This window comes from Gavia stellata, chromosome 13 (assembly GCF_030936135.1).
Source record: "Gavia stellata isolate bGavSte3 chromosome 13, bGavSte3.hap2, whole genome shotgun sequence".
In the NCBI taxonomy this organism is placed as follows: domain Eukaryota; kingdom Metazoa; phylum Chordata; class Aves; order Gaviiformes; family Gaviidae; genus Gavia; species Gavia stellata.
The window spans coordinates 23,404,761-23,426,081 of record NC_082606.1 but is presented as its reverse complement, the minus strand read 5'-3'; the positions used below and the strand labels follow the sequence as shown (position 1 = coordinate 23,426,081).

Here is a 21,321-nt window from a genome sequence, read left to right as displayed (position 1 = left end):
TCACCCAAAAGCCCTGCAAGGTGATGGAGGACCCTGTCCACTTCACCCAAAAGCCCTGCAAGGTGATGCAGAAGCCCATGCCTTCGCCCCAAAGCCCTGCAAGGTGATGCTGGAGCCCATCCCTTCACCCCAAAGCCCTGCAAGGTGATGCAGGAGCCCATCACCTCACCCCTAAACCGTGTAAGGTGATGCAGGACCCCATCCCCTCTGCCCCAAAGCCCTGCAAGGTGATGCAGGAGCCTCTACCTGCCATCCCAAAGTGCTCTGGGACACTGGTTCTTTCCCCCTCAAAACCACGGCATGGATACCCCAGGACACCCATCTCCCCTACCCCAAATGGCTCCAGGACCCCATCCCCTCCACCCCAAAGCCCTGTGGCCTGGCTCAGCCCCTTCCTCTCCCTGTCCCTTGCTCGCCGTGCATCCCACCCTCCCCAGCTCTGACTGGGCAGCAGCCAGGAGCCAAGAGGAGCGGTACAGAAGGATCCAGATGCCGGAGCCCATCACCCTGCGTCAGGGCTGGCAGGGGCAGGCAGGGAGGCAAGGGCCAGCGGTTAGAAGTTTTCTTTGAAAAAGCGGAAGCCGAAGCGCTCGCAGTGCGCCCTGATGACTTTGGCAAGTGCTGGCGAGCCACAGAAGAAGACTTGGACTTTCCCTTTCTTCTCCTCCGCCACCTTCCCAAACACCTAGGGCACAGGTGAAAGGAGAAGAGGAGCCGGTGGTACAGCCCGCTCCCGCCCCAGGGGTGGCCGGATCCCTGCCTGCTTTGGCAGCTGCTGCCCGGCACAACTCAGCCTCCCCGAGCCCCCGCGGCACTCGCTTTCCTGCGGGAGGGAGAGGCTGCCCCAGGTCTGGATATCCCGGTGCATCCTCCCGCTCCGAAATGGGGCTCTCCCGTGGTGTCCCCACCAAAGAGTGGGTTCGGGAGACATGGCTCCCTTCCCATGATCATGATTTTGGCAGCGGGGCAGGGCCATCCCTCACCTTGCTCCAGTCGGGGCGGCCGGGCTGGGTCCTGGTCCGCAGCCCCGTGATGGAGTCTCTCTGCTCCTTGGCGGCCAGCAGGTCCAGGGCCATCTGCAGCCCGATGGCCTTCACGTCGTTCTTGCTGAGGGCCGACGTCATGTACAGGTGCATCTCCAAAAACCGCCCTGGGCATTCAAGGGGAGCCCAGCTACAGACGGGGGGGGCCAGCCCCACACCGTGCCCCCTCGGGTCGGGCTCTCGCAGGGGTGATGCCAAGCATGGGGCCGGGAGCCCCCGGGATGGGGATGCCTCCCGCTCACCTCCCAGCTCCTGCTCAGCCTGCTCCATTTCCAGCTTGGTTAGCAGGCTGACGAACCACTCAAAGTGCTTCTGGTCCCGGTTTATCCAGATGAAGTCAACCTAAAAGGACACAGCACCCTCTGCTCCGGGGCTGGCAGGCGGCACAGCGGCCAAATCCAGCCGCCTGCTGCCCCAGACCGGGACGGGATGCTCGCGGGCTCTCCGCTCCCGGGAGCCTGTAGCCCTCCTGCCCCCGTCCCCAGGGCAACCCTTGGTCCCGCGTCCCCCTCCGCCTGCTCCTACCTTCCTGAGCGTCATCTCCTCGTCCCGCAGGTCCTCGCACCACGAGTAGCGGCAGCTGGGGCAGCTCTGCTTTCGCCGGCGGTACCTGCATAGGCGGACGCAGCCCTGCCTGCCCCACCGCCCGCACCCCTCGGACCCCAGCAGACCTTTGCGGGGAGACCCCGAGCACCCGTTCCTCACCAGCCCACGGCCAGCCTCCTGCCAGCGGGTTTCCTGCAGCGGAAATCCCCAGGGGGAAGCCTGACACTGAGGAAGGACCCAGCTATGGGTCTCGTGGCCGTGTGTTATGGGTCCCAAGGTTAGAACTGAGAAGGAGCCGTGATAGCTGCTGCCCCATGGTGCCTATCCCACAGGGAGAGGTGTCGGAGGACAGGTCTACCGTGGCATACATCACATCTTGTGCGTCCCAAAACCACATCAGAGCTCGTAACAGGGTTCTGCTGGCGCGACCGCAGCCAGAGCTGCTGCTACGGCACCAACCTGTACATGATGCTCTGCAAAATGGAGGCGAAAGGGGTGATGCCGATGCCTGCTCCGATGAGCACGGCGTGCTCCGAGGTGAAGATCCTCCGTGTCGGGGTCCCGTAAGGGCCATCGATGTAGCACTAGGAGAGACAAGAAATGGGGAGAGAACCCACAGCCTGTGGGTGCTACAACGACTCTTAGGCTGTGCAGGGTTAGTGCGCAAGGTCCAGCGCAGGCTTATGGAGCCCAGGCAGAATCTGGGGGCTTTTACGGGAGTTTTATGGAAGCAGAGGCAGGGAACGGGGCCAGGCAGGAGCACGAAGCCCTCGGCAGCACAGGGTTTGCATCAGCCCCAGGCGGGACCACCCGTGTACAGGCGCACACGTGTGGGGTGGCCGGACACACGCGTGGGTCTCCCCTGGGGATGCTGCGCACAGCCCTGCTCACGGGAGCCGGAGAAGGACCGAGGCATCCCTCACCTTGATGCTGCGGGGCCGATGGGTCTCACCCAGCTCGGTGGAGAGCTGCGAGGTAAAGAGAGCAGTGACCATCTCCTCCCCACCCCTAACCCCTCCACGACAGCCAACACTAAACCCGCTTGTTCCCTGGATTTGCTTTTTGGGTGGGGTTTTTTCCAGCTGGGTTTATCCGGGCTGCACACACGCTTCCAGCCACGTCTCTCGAGCCAAGCTCAGCGCAGTGCCTGGGATTCTGGCAGGACATCCCACCAACGGCCAACGCCAGGAACCTGTCACCTGCTGATGTTACCCACGTCGTAATCGGTTTGAGTATTGATTAAAAAGGCAATTATCCAAATCCCCACACAAGCTGGGGGATGAATAAGAGGTTTTCCAAGGACCGCGATGGCCCGGGCGGTGGGAGCAGGTGTGGGGAACCTCTGAACACCAGAGGACAGGTAAGAGCAAAAGAGGGACAGAGAGGGAAACTCATTAAAAATGATGCACGTAAATTCATTATCTGCAAGGACTGCTCCTCCAGCCCAGCCAGAATCAATATCCCGAGAGCTTTTCATGTTGGGGGATAAAAGCCGCTAACGGTGGCTCTCAGCGTCCTGCCATTGCCACCATTTACATCCGAGAAGTTTCTTTTAAAAAGAGCTTTTTAACGAGCTTTGGCCCATTTGGGATGGAAACGATGCTTCCCCTCGGTTCCCAGGCTGGTCCTCCGGCCGCTGCTGTGTTGAGGAGAGCGGAGACCCCCTCCCGCCCCGCAGGCACCAGGGGCTCTGCCTCTGCCCCCCCGGGAGCGTGGGGGTCTCGGAGGCACTGGGCGAGGGTGGGAGACGGTGCTCACCCCCACCGCCGGCAGGTCCTCCTCCCTGGGGGCAGCAGCGCCGGTGGCTTTGTATGACGTCAGCTGAACGGCTCCGTCCCCGCCGGTGGCCACGGACCCCCCCTCCGAGCCGGCCCCGCTGCAGAGACCTTCCTGGAAGCCAAAGGGCAAGGCATCGCTGGCTGCCGTGCTCGCGGGCATCTGACGCCCCATCCATCAGGGTCATACGGCCTCGGCGGAGCGTGGGACATGACATCCTCCGAGGCTGCGCGAGCACCTTGCAGGGGACGCGCACCACGAGCGATACCCCCAGCACCCAGCCCGGTGCTGCACGGGTGGCTGGGAACTGGGGTGATCCCGGGGGAGCCGCTCGGCAGAGAGCATCCAGCCTGGACCTGTCCTCACTTCTTTGCCTTTTTGGAGCTTGATGGGGACGGACCATCCCGCAGAGCCCTCCGCACGTGCCAGAGGAGGACATCGGCTCGAGAAACCCGCGGCCACGCCGGGAGGTCCTCAGTTTAGGAAAGCCATCGCCTCGCAAACGGCTACCAACCAGCAGCATTTTAAGGTCTAACCTCCGCGTTTGCCAAAAGCTGAGCCCCATTAGCACCAACCTGCGCCCAGCGCCGGCGTCTCTTCTCCCTCAGGCTCCTGCTGAGCAGTTTCGGCTCTGAGCCGGGCGATTCGGGCTGCTGGAAGTATTCGTACAGCTTGTTGGTCCACTGGCCCAGCGACCTGATGTGCAGCCAGAGGGTCTCTGCGGGATGAAGCAGAGCGGTGGGTGGGCACCCTACGTAAGGAACTGCCCTGCAGTCCCGGCACCGCAGGCTGTGTACCGCACAGCTCCGGCCCCGGGGACCCGGCAGCAATCCCCACCAACATCCTTCATATCAGCTCCGGGCTCGCAGCGGGGGACTGGGTGGGCTCCAATAGCTGGGTGAAGCCCAATTCCCAAACCTTGGGCACCCGCAGAGCTGGGCAGGGCATTCGGGTACCATTTGGTCCCCACGCCTTGCTTGAAATAATCCGAGTACGTGATTTTATACAGCACTCATGTGCAGGCAGAGATGGAGGCAGGTGAGTTGAGGCATGCACGATCACGCTGCCCTGCTCCGTGGGCACGGACACCTCTTTGCACGACCCTCAGAGGGGATCCAGCTGCCCCGATAGGGCTCGTGCAACACCAAACATCGTCCCGGCGATGCAAAACGACATCCTGGTGAGGCAAAACATCCTGGTGATGCAAAACGAGCAAAGGATTGGGGATCACCTTGCTGCTCGGGAGCGCTGCTGATGGTGAAGGGGTGCCACTCGTAGGTGGCGATGGCCGGGATGTTCAGGTAGACGTAGTCTCCAGGCTTGTAGCGGAAAAACTGCGGTCTCTCGATCACGAGGTGAGTTACCTGGAGGAAAAAGGAGGACCGGAGAAGCTGGGAGCATCCAGCGGGCACCGTCACGCCGATCGGTCTCCGCCGGGGTGGTCCTTCCGCAGCCCACGAGCAGCCGCGTTTGTGCCTCCCATTTTAAAAAGCAGCCAGCACCAGACGGACTGACAGCTTCGAGCTGAGAAAGGGGTTTGTTCCCCTGCTGACTGCCCGGCTTCGCTGTCAAACAGAAATCTCGGTTAGGGCTGGCCTCGAGCAACAATTTTTTTGAAGAAACTCAGAGTCAAAGCAGGTTTCATTTTGTCTTTTGTTGTTCTATGAGTTTAGCTTTTTTTACTTGAAAAATAGGCAAAATTCTAAGTTAAAAAAAAAATTGCTCGGAAACAAAAAGACCTGCTTTCACCTTTTGCTGCAAACATTCACCAACGCAGCCCCAAGCAACCCAAACCCGCACCTTCTCCATAGAAGCTATTCGTTGCGCCCTGTCCCTCCCGCGCGTGGCCAGGGGAGCATCCCCCTTCCAGCTCGCTGTGCAAACACATTGGGGCCGTCACCCCTCCCACATCCCACTGTCCCTCCTTTTCCCTCCCTGCACCAAATAACCAGCGTGGTGGCTTGCAAAGTGCTTTTCCCCAAACTGCGAAACGCTTTGCAAATATTAAAGGTGATTCTGCGAGCCGCAGCTCCTTTGTTCTGGCTCTCAGAAGAGGAGAGCATCAGGAGGGAGGTGGGAAGGGGTGCAGAGACCCTCACGGGCGCAGACCTTGGAGGGGAGCAGGTTGACCTCCACGATGCGCAGCCCCCCGGCGCGCCGCCAAGCCAAGCCAAGCGCCTTCTCCAGCGCGAAGAGGCAGCCAGGAACCGCAAACCACTTCCAGAAGTGGGGGCCGTGGAGGATGAGGAGGGTCCAGACGGAGATGTAGGAGAGGTGGGTCCAGTAGAAGACCTGCGGGCAGGGAGCAGGGGGCGAGGGGTGGGGCTGAGCGTGAACTGAAAGTGGTGGAGCCAAATGGTGCTTCGTGGTGAGGCTGTGCCGGGGCATCCCAGCGGGCGAAGGCAGCCCAAATGATGAAGAAAAGCACGGAAACCCCAAAACTGCAAATCTGAGGAGTGTGGGGGTGTCCAAGGGAGGTATTGGGGGCACCACATGGGCTCACGAGCTCTCCCCCACCCACGGGGCAGCACCCGGACGGGCACCCACCCACCGGACCCTCTCCCCGGTTCCCCAAGACCGAGCAGCTTTGGGCACCGCTGGGGTCTTCCAGGTTGCACGGGGCCGCGGTGGGACCCACCTCGAAGTGGCCGCTCCGTCGGACGCAGGGGCTGGAGAAGGCGAGCATGGCGGCCAGCAGCCCCTGGAGCGCCAGCCCCGTCTGCGAGGCCGTGCCGCCCAGGCCCCCCACGCCGGGCCGCGCCGACAAGAGGTACTCGGCGAGGGCATGGCGCCCGTCCTGCCGCGCCAGCCTGCCTGGGCACACGCACGGTCAGGATGGGGCGTGGGGCACCTACAGCACCCACCCTCTGCGCACCCAGATTTCTGCTGCACCCACCGAACTCTTGCCAATTATTTTTTTTAACCAAGAAGTGCCCAAATCCTTTGCTCGGACATTTTGAAAAATGCAACATTTCTCCTCTCCAGAGCCCGTTCTCAGGCTCAGCACCGTTGCACGGGGGGCGTTTTGCACGAGGGTGGGTAGTGCAAGCAGACACGCTCCCCCGCAGCGCTGCTCACGCCCAGGGCGGAGGGTGCAGCCCTGGCACCCCGCTGTAGGGCGAGGGGGTCCGTGGGGTGCCGGGCTGTGGGGCACAGATCCCACTCGGGAGCTGCGTGGGGGAGAGCGGGAGCCCTTCGCTGCCCGGCGTGGAAGCCGCTAGAGGGGGATAACAGACAGCGCACAGACTGTGCGGCACCGCACGCACCCTCCGGCTGCCTGCACCCTGCCTGCGGCCTCTCAGCCCCCCTGGGCTTGTGCACCCCCTCTCCAGGCCTTGCATCCCCCTCCCTGGGACATCTGCATCTCCCCAGGACATGTGCATCTCCTCCATGGAGCATGCGCATCCCCTCCCTGGGACATCTGCATCCCTCCAGGACATCAGCATCCCCTCCCTGGGACATCTGCATCCCTCCAGGACATCAGCATCCCCCCCCAGGGACACATGCATGCCCTCCCTGGGACATCTGCATCCCCCTTGGGACACAAGCATCCCCTCTGGGACATCTGCATCCCTGCCAGGACATCTGTATCCCCCCTCAGGGCTCGGTCCAGGCCCCTGCAGCTTTTCATCAGTGCAGTGTGGGTGATGCCCCCTGCACCAAGGGGCATTTCCCACTTCAGCAGAGGGACTGGAAGGGGGGAACCCACCGCAGGGTTGATGGGGCACGTTAGATAAACCCTGAGATTTAGCCACTGCCCAAGATAAACCCATGGCAGCCGAAAGGCCTCCCCTGCCCGGGAGCTGCAACTTACTGAAGTTGGCGATGTGGGCGCCCGTGTGAACGGCTGCCAGCGCCAGCACCACGTACCCCACGAGCTGGTGGAAAGCAACGTGCTGGTCCAACGGCAAAACTTTGGCGACGGGGGTAGCTCGCAGCCAGGTCAGGCACCTCCGCAGCATCAGCACCTCCGGGAGAGGGAGAGGGGCAGTCGGAGATGTTGGGGGGGCAACCAGAGATGCCAGGGGGCAATCGGAGATGTTGGGGGGCTCAGCCAGGGGCTGGTCTGCTGGGGCTCCAGAGCCAGCTCCCCATTAATACAGGGTGTCAGCCTGGAGAGAACCCCAAGGCAGAAATCAAGGACTCATCTGCAGAGAGCCATGAGTGCCCTTATCCCAAAGAGCTCACAACCTCCCTAACCCGCTATTTGTATATCATTATTTAGAGGAGGCAGCCTGGTCCCACAAGTGCAAAAGCCCACAGGGTCCAATTACTGCCCTCCAAAGAGCCCCTGGCACAGGGGTAAGGTCCCAGTGTAAATGCAACTGTAAATAGCCCAGGTAACCACCACCCCGCGCACCCCGCGCGCTCAGCATCCCTCCTGGGAGCTGGCACTCACTGCGAGGAAGGCACAGTTGAAGTTCAGGCACTGCCCGCAGCCCCGGGCCACCGCCACCCACCCGCCGAGGCCGGCGTGCCGCAGGGCGGCCAGGGTGAAGAGCAGGAGGTTGAGGCCGGTGTAGCCCCCCAGGAAGGCGAGCTTGCTGCGGTGGTTGTGCCAGTACGCCCGGGTCAGGCAGCGCGGCCGGCGGCTCCTCTCGGCAGGCGGCGGGGGCTTCAGCCAGCTCGCTGCACTGGGAGCAAAGGCATGGGATTGCTCCTTGCCCGGAGAAAGGGGGAAGGTGAAGCAGTCCTGCACCCAGGCTGGCACCCAGCCCTGCATCCGAGCCCTGCACCCAGTGTGGCATCACCCCTGCACCCATCCCTGCACATGAGCCCTGCACCTAGCATGGCACTATTCCTGCACCCATCCCAGCACCACCCTTGCACCCATCCTAGCACCTATTGCTGCATCCAAGACCAGCACCCAGCTTGGCGCCATCCCTGCACCCATCCCTGTGTCCACGCCCTACATTCAGTGTGGCATCATCCCTGCACCCATCTCTACATCTGAGCACTGCACCCATCCCAGCACCATCCTTGCACTCATCCAAGCACCTATCCCTGTATCCAAGACCAGCACCCAGCTTGGCACCATCCCTGCATCCACGCCCTGCATCCAGTGTGGCATCATCCCTGCACCCATCCCTGCATTTGAGCACTGCACCCATCCCAGCACCTTCCCTGCACCCATCCCAGCACCCAGCTTGGCATCATCCCTGCACCCACCGCTGCATCCGAGCCCTGTACCCAGCTTGGCACCATAAGGTGCCCGAGTTGCTCCCAGTGCTGGCCAAGCACCTCGTGGTCTGGGCACCCCACGAGAGCCTTAATGAGAGCATAAATCCCACGCTTTTTCCCCCACGCAGGAGGACAAAGGTGCTCGTAAGGGAAACCGCAGCCCCGCGGGGCTGCCAGTGGGACCCGCCGACACAGCTACCTGATGGTCAGGTTCTCCATGACCTCTGGGAAACCCTCCAGCTCCTCCCTGAGCTCCTCGAAGGTGATGGAGCCGCTGTGGTCCTTGTCGGCAGCCTCGAAGAGGGCCAGGGTGAGGTCTCCCAGCCGCTCCTCGGGCAGGGCTATCGCGCTCTCCCGCAGGCACCACCGCAGCACCACGCGCAGCTCGTCCGGGTCGATGGAGCCGCTGCCTGCACGGGGCAAGCGGACGCCGCGGCGGGTCAGAGCGGGTACCCCGATATGCCGCAGCGCCCTGACAACCCCATAGTTTTACCTTCATCTTGCACCTTTAACGCAGAAATTGCCTCCCTTCCTTGCCCGCAGGCTCTTTGGGAGGAAACCGTGCCCAGGCAGAGCAGGACCGTACCATTGCTTATAAATCAGCAAACTCATGGATTTTAAAAAAAAAAAAGGTGACCTCATCAGCAGTTTACCTGCAGCAGCCGCGTTGTCGCTTGGCTGGCAGAGCTCGGCGCTAGCAACGCGATGCAGACACGCTTATCTGGCAGCCAGGCATGAGAGCAAACCAGATAGGCAAGAGGCTCGGCTCTCAGTTCTTCGGCAGCATTTTATACCCAAGCAGGTCAGAGCAGGAAAAGCAGCCCGAGAAGAGCATTGCTTTTGTTATTCCCAGCTTTCCCAGCTGACGGAGGAGGAAGAGAGTGTGCTGGGATTCCCAAATATCAATGGGATGGAGAGTTGGTATTTGAGCGGAGCAGAGACTGCTCCTCTCCGCGGCCGAGGGTGAAAGCGAATCGTGGGAAATCCCAACGTGTGGCCGGTTTAACTGCTGCTTTTCAGACGGATTTTTGATGCTTTCCTCACGGGACGAAGGCAGCGGCGTTATGCCAGAGAGATGCTTACCTTCAATGAAGATCCGGCGGCGAAGACCCACCTACCCTGTTACCAGCTGTGCTTAACCGAAGAGGGGACGCGACACCAGCCCTGAAGCCGAGCGGCGATGCCCGCGCTTGGGAGCTCAGAGGAGAGGCGTGCTGCCTTGCAAATCGCAACTTGGTTCAAAAAAATACAAATTACTCTATTTTTCATCATCTTACCATCCACGTCGTAAACCTGGAAGAGGAATCTCAGCTTGTCTGTCTCATTCCCATGCACGAGCAGGTTCAGGGCTTTCAGCAGCTCCTCCAAACTAATGGTCCCGCTCCCATCCGAGTCGAAAAGTGCAAAGAACCTCTCGGCGAAGAAGGACTGCGGGGAGGGGGACAAACGCTCTCACACAGTGGTGGGATGCTCTCCCCCAGCCGAATCCCAACACTACAAACAAAGGTCTCACCGCCAGCGATGGGAATCGCCCGGCAAAAGCTGAAAGTCATGGGGACAGCCCCAAAACAGGAGGGAGGAACGAAGGCTGCTTTTTTGGGGTGTATTGGCACTGCAGCCGGAGGGGGCTGCCCGGGGTGGGAGGGAGCCCTGGGGACACTGGGATGGGACAGCAGGCAGCTGGGAGGGAATATTCGCTGGGAATAGCCAAGCGTGTTCGAAGACAGACTGTGGATATCCAATCGATTTTGCATGGCGGATGGTTAATCCGTGTTTTCCACTCCTGCTTGCTGCAGAGTGCTGCTAGGTTTCTCTCTCCCTCTCTCACACAACATCATGCAATTCTATTTTTAAGCTTAATTTTCTCTAAGCACAATAAGAGACCACAGCACGGTGTCGGGCTGCCGGTGCTGCCCGGCGGAAGGGACCCCGCGCCCCACGGAGCGCTCACCTCCTTCACTTGCAGAGCGGTTTTGAACTCTTCCAAGTCGATTTCTTTGTCCTCCCCCGCGATGCTCCCGAACTGCTTCGTCACCCACCGCAGCCACTCGGCATCCTCGGCCGCGCTCATGCTGCAGGAACCTGCGGGAGGGCACAGCAGGCACAGCCCCTAGTAACCCCCCCCGTAGACTTCAAAATCTGCTTTTTCACTGCTCCTGCCATGCTTTCACCACCCACAGGCTCCCTACAGCCTCGTGCTGCAGAGCAAAGGGGCCGCTGCTCTCTGCCCGGGCAGGACGGGACAATCCCACGCCGCTGGCCACAAACCGGGTCCCACAGCAGCCGCCCCGGGATGAGCCGGGCAGCCACGATGGCTGCGGTAACAATACACGACTGAGGAGCGTGTGGGTGCTGTGTCACATGCAACCCCCAATTTCCACGTACCGAAGAAACAAGCTGCTGAGTCCTATTTGTACCCGCCCCTATTTGTACCGAACACCACCGTGAAGGTGCTGGAGGTGATGTTGGTGCTAACGAGGGGTAACTCCTTCCTTCTTGACCTTTCCTCCCAAGGCAAGTCAAAAGATGCAGCCATTTGAGCCACCCCCATGCCTGCACACCCCGGGTGTTCAAAAAACATGTGGCCGTGGCACTGCGGGACATGGTTTAGTGGGCATGGTGGGGTTGGGGTGAGGGTTGGACTTGATGGTCTTACAGGTCTTTTCCAACCTTAGTGATTCTGTGCGAGACTCTCGGTTGCTTTTATGGACCTGAATTATCAAGCACCAACACACAAGATGATAAGAGCTAATTCACTTGCAGAGAGAGGAGCTGGACCGACCTTGTGAAGCATACAGCACCTCCCTGGTCTTGCTTTGCCCTTGCAGAAGCAGACATCGCTGCAGGGGCTGTGCAGCTGATGGCCAAAAGGGAGAAATAAACCATCCTGCCCCCCAAAAAACCTGCAGCTGCCTGTGCTGCATGAGGACCACGGGGCTCGCACGGCCACCACGACCTGCCAGCCACCGTGGGAACAGAGCATCCTTGGGGGGGGTCAGCCCACGACACGGCTTCGTGCTCCCACTCCCCTCCTGGAAACAGAGCTCACAGCTCAGCCCCAAAGGGGCTGCGGAGGAAGGAAGGGCTCCTGCTTCGCTCCCTGCCAGTCCTGCGCAGTCTCCTTCTTTTTCACCTCCTGCTCTGAAGCCCCTGCAGCTCGTCCGTCAGGTTAACCAGGTATGATGGGCGCAAGTCCCCGGGCTGCCTGGGTCCCTTCAATCACCCGAGCGTGAGCAGCGTCGTGCAGCCCGACGTGTTTCACAGCGCGTGCTCGGCGAGGCTGAACTTCTAGTTACACCCACACCTTAACCCTGGAATTTCCCTAACTTTTGAGAGCTGTTTCACAAACTGAAGCCTTCCCAGACCCTTCCAGCCCCCAGCGACAGGGAGCTGCCGCTCCTCTGTCGTGCTGGGATGAAAGGAGGGTGGCAGCAGCAAGATGCTCCGGGGTTTCCCTCTGCAAACAAAACTGGAGCAGGGAGATGGGAAACTTTGCTCTCCGCAGGCACTTGGCCCTCTCTCCCTTTCCCTCTCCTCTCCTGGCTGCTCCTCGGCCCTGGCCCCTTCGGCCCCTGCCTTCTCGCCTCCCCGCCCCCCTCCCCATCTCCTTCTCCAGACCTCCGCATCCTTCAATTCCCCACGCTTGTCAGATCTGCCAACAGAGCCCAAAATCACCGCAGGCTCTCATTATCTTGGGAAACCAAGAGAAAAACCAAGGCAGAGCCACCGCATTCAACGAGCCTTTTTACAACTCCGAACCAGCCTGTGCCGCATTTCCCCAACCCCCTTCCGTTCGCCCTTCTCAAATGGCTCCTGCGGGACATAAAACGGGGGTCGCAGCGGCAGGACACGGTGCCCCTGGGGAGAATAGGCAGTGATAGAGCACGTTTGGGCAATACAGCTGGAAACAAGGCACAAACTTCTGCTCGCACGTGGGGAGGTCACTCCCGAGTCCTCTCCTGCTTCACACAGCTTTCAATTTATCATCTCTCCCGTTTTACAATCACACCCAGTTCTGTCATCAGGGCTGTAGCTGCAGCCCGGTTCTTCTGTTGCCGCATGATATTTAAAATGTAGCTGATGGCAGCTGTTGTATGTTACACTTTTAATTTCCTTTATTTTATATTTCTTGCGCCATTAAGCACTCTAACCTTGGGAAGCGCGCGCCCTGCCAAATCCAATAAAGAGCTCGTATTCACCCTGTGCTTCAATCCTTATTTACTGGCCGTCAGCAACACATGGGGAAGTGTCTTTTTCATACTGCAACCTTTATTCCTTTTTGAACAAATCCTACTTGTACGGCACTAAACCGTGACTGAAGCGGGGAGGAGGTTGCCATGGGGATGTCAGAACCAGAAACCAGGTAGTAAACCATTTCTGCTTTACTACTCCGGCCGATGCCACGGCTGCTCCAGGCAGTCAACAAGCAGGGAGACGTTTCGTACGCTAAGCGGCAGAGTTTCGCTTCATCGCCGGAGCGGAGGCAGCCCATCCCAGCTGGAAAACTCCCTTGGTCTACCTATTTACTTCTTTATTGGAAAGTTCACTGAGTTTTGTACAAAAATCCCCCTCTGGCTTCGCAGGAACTGCAGACGTGGCTCAGGTCTCCGCTGGAGACGTTGCCCAGGGACCAAGGCTTGTGCTGCACGCAGACCTGAGGTCAGGAGCACCCGCAGCCTCACCTCTCCTCCCTCACCGTCCAAGTGTCACCGGGATGTACGCCCCACACACTGGACTGCGAAGAACAGGGAGGAACGTGGATAAGGCAGAGTTCCACAAAATGCATAGGAAAGCCCTATGCACTGCCCTGCAGTCGGCACCTTTCCCTCCAGACTCGCTGCCACAATGGAAAGTATCAGGAACACAAAATACATCACACAAAAAGCATCTCCTTGGGTCACGACTCAGGCATTCCCCATGCAAGGGCTTGTTTCCTTAACCACGGTAAGGCTTTAATTTGCCATGATGCTGAAACAGCGTTACAGTAAGCAGATTTTAAGAAAGTACACAAAAACAGGTATAACTATTTTAACCCAACTATTTGCCGAGAAATAGGTGCTGTAGAGACTGCCTGCTACTGAGCTTCACTGCAAAGTACAGCTTCAAGGGGGTTATTCTCCCTCTTTCCCAGTGCAGCAGTATTTCTTCTCAACTGCGTGTATTTTATGTGAGGCTGCAGTTTTCCCCGCTGGGATCCAGCAGAAACCGAGCACAAATCCTGAACTGGGCTAAAACTGCCAATTCACAATCCGGATAAATTCATTTTAAAACTGTGGCAATCCAAGGCCACGAAACCATTTAGTAGGGGAAGGGGAGAGTAAAATATAAATCATCTTCAAGTATGTGCTGGATCCTACAGACACAAGTCCACCTTTATACTCAGAGTGTTTCCCCTATACACACATACTGTAGATATCTGAAATAAAAGAGACCTTAAATTTGCTAATACAACTTAATAAAATGTGGTCAGGCTGCTATAAAAAGAAGATAATGTATTATAATCGGACATTACACAGAGTGGGATACGGGATTATTTACTCCCCTTGGAGCTGGCGGACATATCAGCGCAAGTCTGTTTAATTTCAGTTCTTGTCTTAAATTCCTCACGTAAGTTTATGAAAATAAGCCTGACGAGTCAGTCGCTCAAGAAAAGCGCTTCTGTTTTCTCTGCCTGCAGAGATTCCCCTCTCAGGCTTTCAACGAGGACCACAAACCCAGATGTTTTGCACTGTGCTGGAACATGAAGGTAACCCAAGCCATGCAAGCTAGACTGAAGACAAGGACCCAGTTCTACAAAAACCTAGAGCGGAGCCCAATGCGGGCTGTTGCCATTTAAATTGCTAATTAAAACTACTTTCTAGAGTCAAAGTATACATCTGTAGAACTTTACAGGATGGTGCCTCAACTGCCTGTCGCTCCAAGACCAAAATCAAATGTACGAACACATTTAATGTCCTTAGAATCAGCAAAACACCCGAGGATGAGAAGTTGATAATACCCCAGCAGCAAAGAGTGAGGCTCATGCCTGTTTAAACGAAGAGGCTGTAATTAATACAGAAGAGGTACATCCCTGTAATACTGCTGAGGAATAATTTAGGCAACTTTGAGATGTGCCCCTGCCTTCCCAAGTCACTTCTTCAAAGGCAATATCCCTACTAATGGAGCTTGAAAATCAAGATATTCGTAGATGCAGGACGACAAACCTTGTGGCTGGTGGAAGGCTGCAAAGACAGCATCCCGCTGCGGGGAGGGAGAAGGCGGAGGTAACCTCCTCTCTGCTTTAGGAAGAAAGTCACCCTGCCTGGGCCTGTGTGTAGCCTGAAGACAGTCAAGCCATGAGCCATGACTAAGTCATTTTTCATTGCTTCTTGCATTTATTAGCAGCTGAAGGTTTGATGCATTTTGATTTGTACAGCTCTCCTCCTCCAAGCCCGGTGACGTTCTCATGACCCGGTGGGTTAAGCACGGTAGCGGGCAGCGAGAGCAGAGCTGGCGTTCCTTGCAGCCTCGTCCTAACGTCAGCGATAGTTGGTATTTTTGGGAAAGCTTCAACACCTAGAGTCATGTCACGACATCAGAAACTCACGACTTCTCGATCTCTTTGGATCAAGAACAACTGGGTTCCCTGTCTTCACAGCATGAATTTTTCAGGCCCCAAACCAGCGGCTAGCTAAAAAGGGGCCGACTTTTACTATTTGTCAGGAATCTCAATTTCTAAGCTAGCCCCGTTTTTTACAGGATGTTTGATGTCAGGAACTGTGGGAGAATTCCCCTGTCACGTTTTGATAGCATCTTGCTGTATGTGCTCCCAAACAGGCGGAGAGGGAGGGAACCTACGCGGAGGAGCTGCGGTGTTCTGCACGAGCGAAAAACATCAGCTGCTGAAAACAGCCCAAAGTACCTCAAGCTGAATACGAGGGGCACACGCTCGATTACAGTATTAACCAAACCCCGGGTTGGCAGCAGCTTTTGAAAGCAGAACAGAGATAACGTAGTGTATCAGCGTATTCACGCAGTGCTGAATCTCAGGTAAAGACAGTCAAAAAATAAATATGCACAGGTGAAATAAAATGTTTACCAATTCAAAACTTAGATTTGAGAAATTAATACCCTTTCAATGGAAAGCAGTTTTTAGAATCTTTTCTAAATACTACCCAAAAATTTCTGAGGAAATAAAATTCTAAATAATTGTTCACCAGGACAATTTAGTGTTTCTCTCATGTTAAAAATATGCACAAAAGCATCTTGATTTAAGCGCTGTGCTCCATTTCTATTCTTAGAACTAAGTTAAACGTTCTTTATCACTTCATAATTCCACAAACAGCAACCTACAATACTTTAAATACACAAACTAAGCACAATTAATACAAAATTACAACTGGCTGATATGTGTCAATCTAAAGAATCCTCATCAAAATATCTTATTTCCTTTTTTTAAAAAAAACAAGTTAATTTTGTATTTACCGACTATCAGAATATTTGCATTAAGGCAAGAAATGATGTATACATTAACATATTACGCAACTTATATATATACTTAAGTCTGCTCAGATTTTACACAAATCTACAAAGCAGAAAACTTAAAGATGTTTAAATTATATTAAAAGTGGCAAAACAAATCTTTCTTTGAAGAATAATCTACTACAACATTCTCAATAGTTGAACTCACCTTAAATCAGACAGCTTTTGATACAGCTTTCATTCTTGTTTATTCAACGATCAAGTGCGGTGGGGGTTCCAATTGAAATGGTTTTACATTGAATGGCTGTACCACAGAGATGCGTACCCTTTTATGGGTTTAAGCGAAGTCAGCGCCGGTGAAGCTTTTCATGTCAAATAAAAGGAAAGGATTTCAACGGAACTGTTAAGGAGCACCTGGTTGTGACATTCCCATAATTACCCGGTTCTTTCAGGACTACTTTGAAAGTGGCTTACAGGTCCTCGTCTAAATACTCTGAAAAACAGAAGAGCGCACGTGGCACGTATATTAGCCTGTGTTGATACAAGCAGGTGAAAATAAGGCCTCTGTTCTGAAAGCATTCGACTGCCCAAAATCCTGCACTTAAAATTGGCTAAAGAGTCCTAATCTTTCTCAATACTGCCTGCTTACCCTTGGTAAGTAAAATAATCATAATTCACATGAAGCAGAAAAATCCACTTACTGCGACCTTACTGTTCCACGGACAGTGAGACCTATTGAGGCAGCTACCTCGAGTTAGTGAGAATATCTGCAAAGCCAGAGAGTTTAACAAACGTAGTCAGAACTGATCACTTGCACAAAAAACCCCCTAGACCTGTGGTTCAGAACACTGAATTCACGATTCGTTATTTTCCTGCCTCAAAGTTCCAGTGACCCAAGGAAGGAAGATGAATTATTAACTTCAAACAAGCAACATCAATAATAATAAATGAAAAATCAAAGCTGCCAACATTTATAAACAAACTGCATACTGAAAATTCATTTGTTTCTAAGTAAGAATGTAGGCAACAACTCCACACAATCAAAAGTCCATTTGTTTAACGTATAGTTCCAAGTGGAAAAGCAGAAAAATTCATTGCAATTGCTCCTACAAGAGAAGATGAATGAGATTTCCAATTCCTGAGCCAGTCCAAAACTTTCCCACGACAGGTCAGTGCTGACCCCACCGACTTTAGTTTTCAACTTCCTTACAAAGATTGTCCATATTTATGGAACCCTGACATACATCTAAACTCTGCTGCTTTCTGTGATGCTTTTTGCTGTCTCCACGTCGCATTTTTATTTCTTTGCACCACTTTTGCGTACATTAAAGGTCAATGGTTTAAAGCCAACCCCCTATTGCTTTTCAATTTCATCAAGCAGAAGAAAAAATGTTTTAAGGAAACATTTTAACTAATATGCTGAATTTATGAAATAATGACTACACTATACTTTAAAATAATTAAATATAAAATCTAATTATTTTCTTTACTTGGTATTAAAATACCAAGAATGAGCACGCTGTACTTCTCTGAATATAAGCCTTGGATCATCATGGTACGAACTCATTTTTAATGGAAAAAGCAACAAAGAGGTATGTCATGGATACTGAGCTAAAAGACATACAAGTGAACATTTTTAGTTTAAAAACATCTTTATGCCAAAACCTCCCATTTTCAGCTTTTAACCCCTGCAGAAGACTACGATTCAAGAAAGAACAGTATTTGACAGAAGCCTTCTAAGAATCTAACTAGAACCAAGAGAAAATCCAAGTAAACAGTAAGAAAACAGAAATAATACAGAGCTCCAAAAATCTGGCAACTAGCAGCAGAAAATGTAAATATTGCATGGTACTATTTCGAAGAACGTATTTTCCAGTGATGAAATAAAAACTGGAATATGTCCACACACACACAAAAAAACACATTTGAGAAATTGTTGGAGACAATTTATTATTGTGCCATTAGTGTAGAACATCAAGTGTATTCTAAAAATATGAGTGACTTGCATTGTCATCTTATACGCACATATGAAACACAGCAAAATTTGGAAAAGCCCACTGAGCATTGCTCTTTATTTCACTACGGTCCAATTTACCATTGTCACATAACAGATGTGAGTAAAAACATCTAAAAATGGTAACATTTAAGTACTGGGACAAATACAGTTATATCTGGTTTGGGTGATGACAAAACTGAAAATCGATTTTTTAAACCTCAAGGAAAGACAATGACAATATTCCAGATATTAGAATTTAACTAGTTTTTTAGAGTGTTTTCACCGTTCTTACAAGCTGGAATATTTTTCTCAACATAACTATCAATATATGTATTTAACTGAGGACTAAAATTGTAAAGCAGGTTAATCAAAAGATCTTCTCTTGGTTTCAGCTGAGCTCTCTCCTAGACCTAGTGGACAGACAGAGATGGAGAGGGAGGAGCAGAGGAAGCATCAGAAAAATTATACTGTTGTTCTTAAAAATTCTCTACTGCTTTTCTAGTGCCTGAGCTTTTGCCATCTAGATTTCAGCCAATTCAACATGCCCATTGAGATTTGGTTTGTGTAACGCCCTCGGATGCATTCTCTGCTGCTGTCTGTAACATTTCAATCATTCCCAAGACGACTGCCTGCAGCTTGATGTTCCACCTTCTTAGACCCATGCAACCTTTTTCATCGTTTTGCTGGTAGGTTTTGGGTTTTCAAATTTAATTGTGATATTTAACATTCCTTTTTTTAAAACATTCTTCCAAGATTCCACTAAATCCATTTATTAACTGATCAAGAGTCTTATGTCTCTTTTTTGCAGCAGCAGTTTGAAATATTAAGGCTAGCTCTTCCAGTGCTGTTGTCAGCTGAGGCGACTCACCAACACATAAAACAACCGAAATATCTGGGTCAGTTTGGAGTGTCAAAACTGATGGTGTTGTAGATGGAGCAGGTTTTCTTGTCATTGTGATGTTTTCTAGGTTTTTTTGCTTTTTAGCATGTTTCCTGTATACTTTTACCCAAAGAGCCTCGACGGTATCATTAAGAGTGGGTGTAACGGCTGAATGCTGAGCTGGTGGGCCCTGCGTGGGAACCTTTCGCATTACTTGCTGCACAACATCCACGAGGCTCTTCAGGGTTTCCTCCTCTTTAGCTGCTTCTGTCCCAGACGGAGTTGTCTGAGATGCTGCAAAAGAGCATTAAATAGCTTTTAAGCTGTGCATTCATGCAAATGTCAGGTGTGCATTTGCTACACTCACTCTTCAGTCAACACCACAAATAACTTCAGTACAAATGCACTTTCGCTAGAATAATTATAATCTTCATATTTACAGAAAATCCACTCGTTTTGCCATACAAGATGGTGCTTTCTTGAAGGGATGAATAATGCAGTGAATCCTCCAGTTCACTCTGTCTCTGCAGCGAAATGGAGTTTTTTCCATGCCATTTGAAAGCCGCAGCTTTTATGCCCTAATGAACATGGGAAATGTGCACGGGATGCCTACCTTAAGAGCTTATTGGTTTGAAAAAGGTCCTACTGGCTTTGTGCCGCTGAACTTTGGGTCATTGCTGTGCAGGGGAAACGTTCTTACCATGGACTACAGCACCGACTGTGTCTACAGCTGAAATCTCAGTAGGTGAGGATGGATGATGCACCATCATCTGTCAAACACAAAAACTAACTTTAATCCCATCAGGACTTCCAGCTCACTGAAGTGATAATATTCATCGCCATATTATCGCACTGAATTTTTTAGGTTCAAATTAAGACAAACTACTGTAAAAAAACTGGGGTGGAAGGAGACAACTTTAATCACAACATTATGCCTAGAGAGGCCTGGAAACTCAAAGTTAAGGCTACTATTTTTAGTAAAGAAGCAATCAAACCAGGCCAAGGGAAAAAACCCAGTATATTCGTGAATATATTCTTTACAATACTCACAACTCATAAATTTGCCTCTCCTCTAGATGCACTATGTGGGGGAGAATACAGGCTTTTTCAAGTTTAAAAATGTCAAAATCCAACTTGCAAATGAACACTTTCAACTGAATGTTTTAATTTACACTTTGCTTTCCTACCTTTTTTCTTGGAAAAAAATTACAGCAGGTAGGTTCTAAATAGCTACCTGCTCTGCGTGCTGAAATGCAAGAAATACACGTACCAACTTCCACACATGCAAAACTTTGAATATGAATTAACGTACATTCAGGCCTAAAAGCCTCACATAAGGCCAGTGGCCCTACACGTATACAGTACATTCTTTTATCATTAGGCTTAGTATTTTTTAACAGTACGGCACAATTAGAAAAGTACAACTTTTGAAGAGTAGAGTACAACTACGAAAAAGTTCCTTGCATTCTTTGAAATTACTTGCATCTCGGAAGCAGCGAAGTTTCTCTACCCAGAGCTATTCTAAAATACTGAACCAAGTTGGTCATCACTAACAACTACCATAAAATGTCATGAAATTCACAGCATATCACAAACTTTTGAAAAACATGGCACATTATTATGTTTGAAAAACATGAAATCAGAAAACAACGCTATGATTATCGTTCTTACGTCATCGTTAAAATCCTAACACTGGCATAGTGTGACATCAAAACTAAGTGACATATTATAAGAAGTGCCACTTGATGAAATTAATCCTGTTCACTGGGAATAAATAAGTGTCTTTATGAAAGGTTCCACCTTGCAAATTTTAAAATTAAATTCATGCAAGTCTTCCCATACTGGGAACCTATTAGGATTCCCTTTTGTCTCCTTTGACATTGCTCCCATAAAAATCAACAGGAAAGCTTCCTAACAGTTTCAAGAGCAGAAGAATTTGGCTTACCATATACACAGTAGCACCAAAACAGTGAGTAATTAATGAGAAAGAAATGCATCCATGTTACAAAATCCCCTCACTAAAATTACCTGTACACGTTTTGCATTCCTGACATCATGCTGCAATGCTAAAGAAAAAATGTTTAGAAACATAATCAGTCACTCAGCACAAACACAAACAACGTGATCTCGATTTGATACATAGGCTTGAATTTGCTGTTCTCTGTACTTTATAATCTTCCGCTTTGAATAGAAGTTGCCATGTCATAAGCCGTTCTGGTAAAGGAAAGCTGCACAGCTCTATTGTGAAAGAACAGAAAAGAGTGGTCTCTTCTTTACAGCTAGGTTTCTTTTTTTGCAATGAGTCCTCCGAAACTTGTACGGATTTTTTCTGAAACACAGATTCCCTTCCAAAGCTGGAATTTGCTTTGGAGGATCAGAACCTCTAAAAACAAAGAGAAAAGGAACAATTTTCCCATAATAAAGACATTATATTGAAG

The 21,321-nt window shown here is 52.3% G+C and overlaps 1 protein-coding gene and 1 long non-coding RNA gene across 2 annotated transcripts in view; both read right to left on the bottom strand.

Moving 5' to 3' along the window:
- Window positions 1-553: 553 nt before the first annotated feature.
- Window positions 554-10,626, bottom strand: NOX5 (NADPH oxidase 5). The gene is made up of 15 exons (XM_059824065.1): window positions 10,498-10,626; window positions 9,824-9,974; window positions 8,746-8,956; window positions 7,765-7,999; window positions 7,180-7,333; window positions 6,004-6,179; window positions 5,475-5,657; window positions 4,597-4,729; window positions 3,935-4,083; window positions 2,513-2,557; window positions 2,055-2,173; window positions 1,569-1,653; window positions 1,286-1,385; window positions 984-1,150; window positions 554-685 (listed from the first exon to the last, which is right to left on the bottom strand). Exons 1-15 carry the CDS (start codon window positions 10,615-10,617, stop codon window positions 554-556), a joined length of 2,160 nt encoding a protein of 719 aa, XP_059680048.1. The 5' UTR covers window positions 10,618-10,626.
- A 7,327-nt stretch (window positions 10,627-17,953) lies between these two features.
- The window catches only part of LOC132317988 (uncharacterized), a 32,621-nt gene continuing 29,253 nt past the window's right edge, over window positions 17,954-21,321 (bottom strand). Inside the window, exon 4 of the long non-coding RNA XR_009484263.1 lies at window positions 17,954-19,177. This is a non-coding gene — a long non-coding RNA (uncharacterized LOC132317988). The remainder of the gene's footprint in view (window positions 19,178-21,321) is intronic.

What these genes read in the sequence shown, in the direction of transcription:
- NOX5 (XM_059824065.1), bottom strand. Translation starts at nt 10,617, where the DNA reads ATGAGCGCGGCCGAGGATGCCGAGTGGCTGCGGTGGGTGACGAAGCAG. An exon ending in ATGGAGAACCTGACCATCAG is followed by an intron (nt 8,000 to 8,745) that starts GTAGCTGTGTCG and finishes CTTTGCTCCCAG; the next exon opens with TGCAGCGAGCTGGCTGAAGC. An exon ending in CGCCCACATCGCCAACTTCA is followed by an intron (nt 6,180 to 7,179) that starts GTAAGTTGCAGC and finishes GCGTGTGCCCAG; the next exon opens with GCAGGCTGGCGCGGCAGGAC.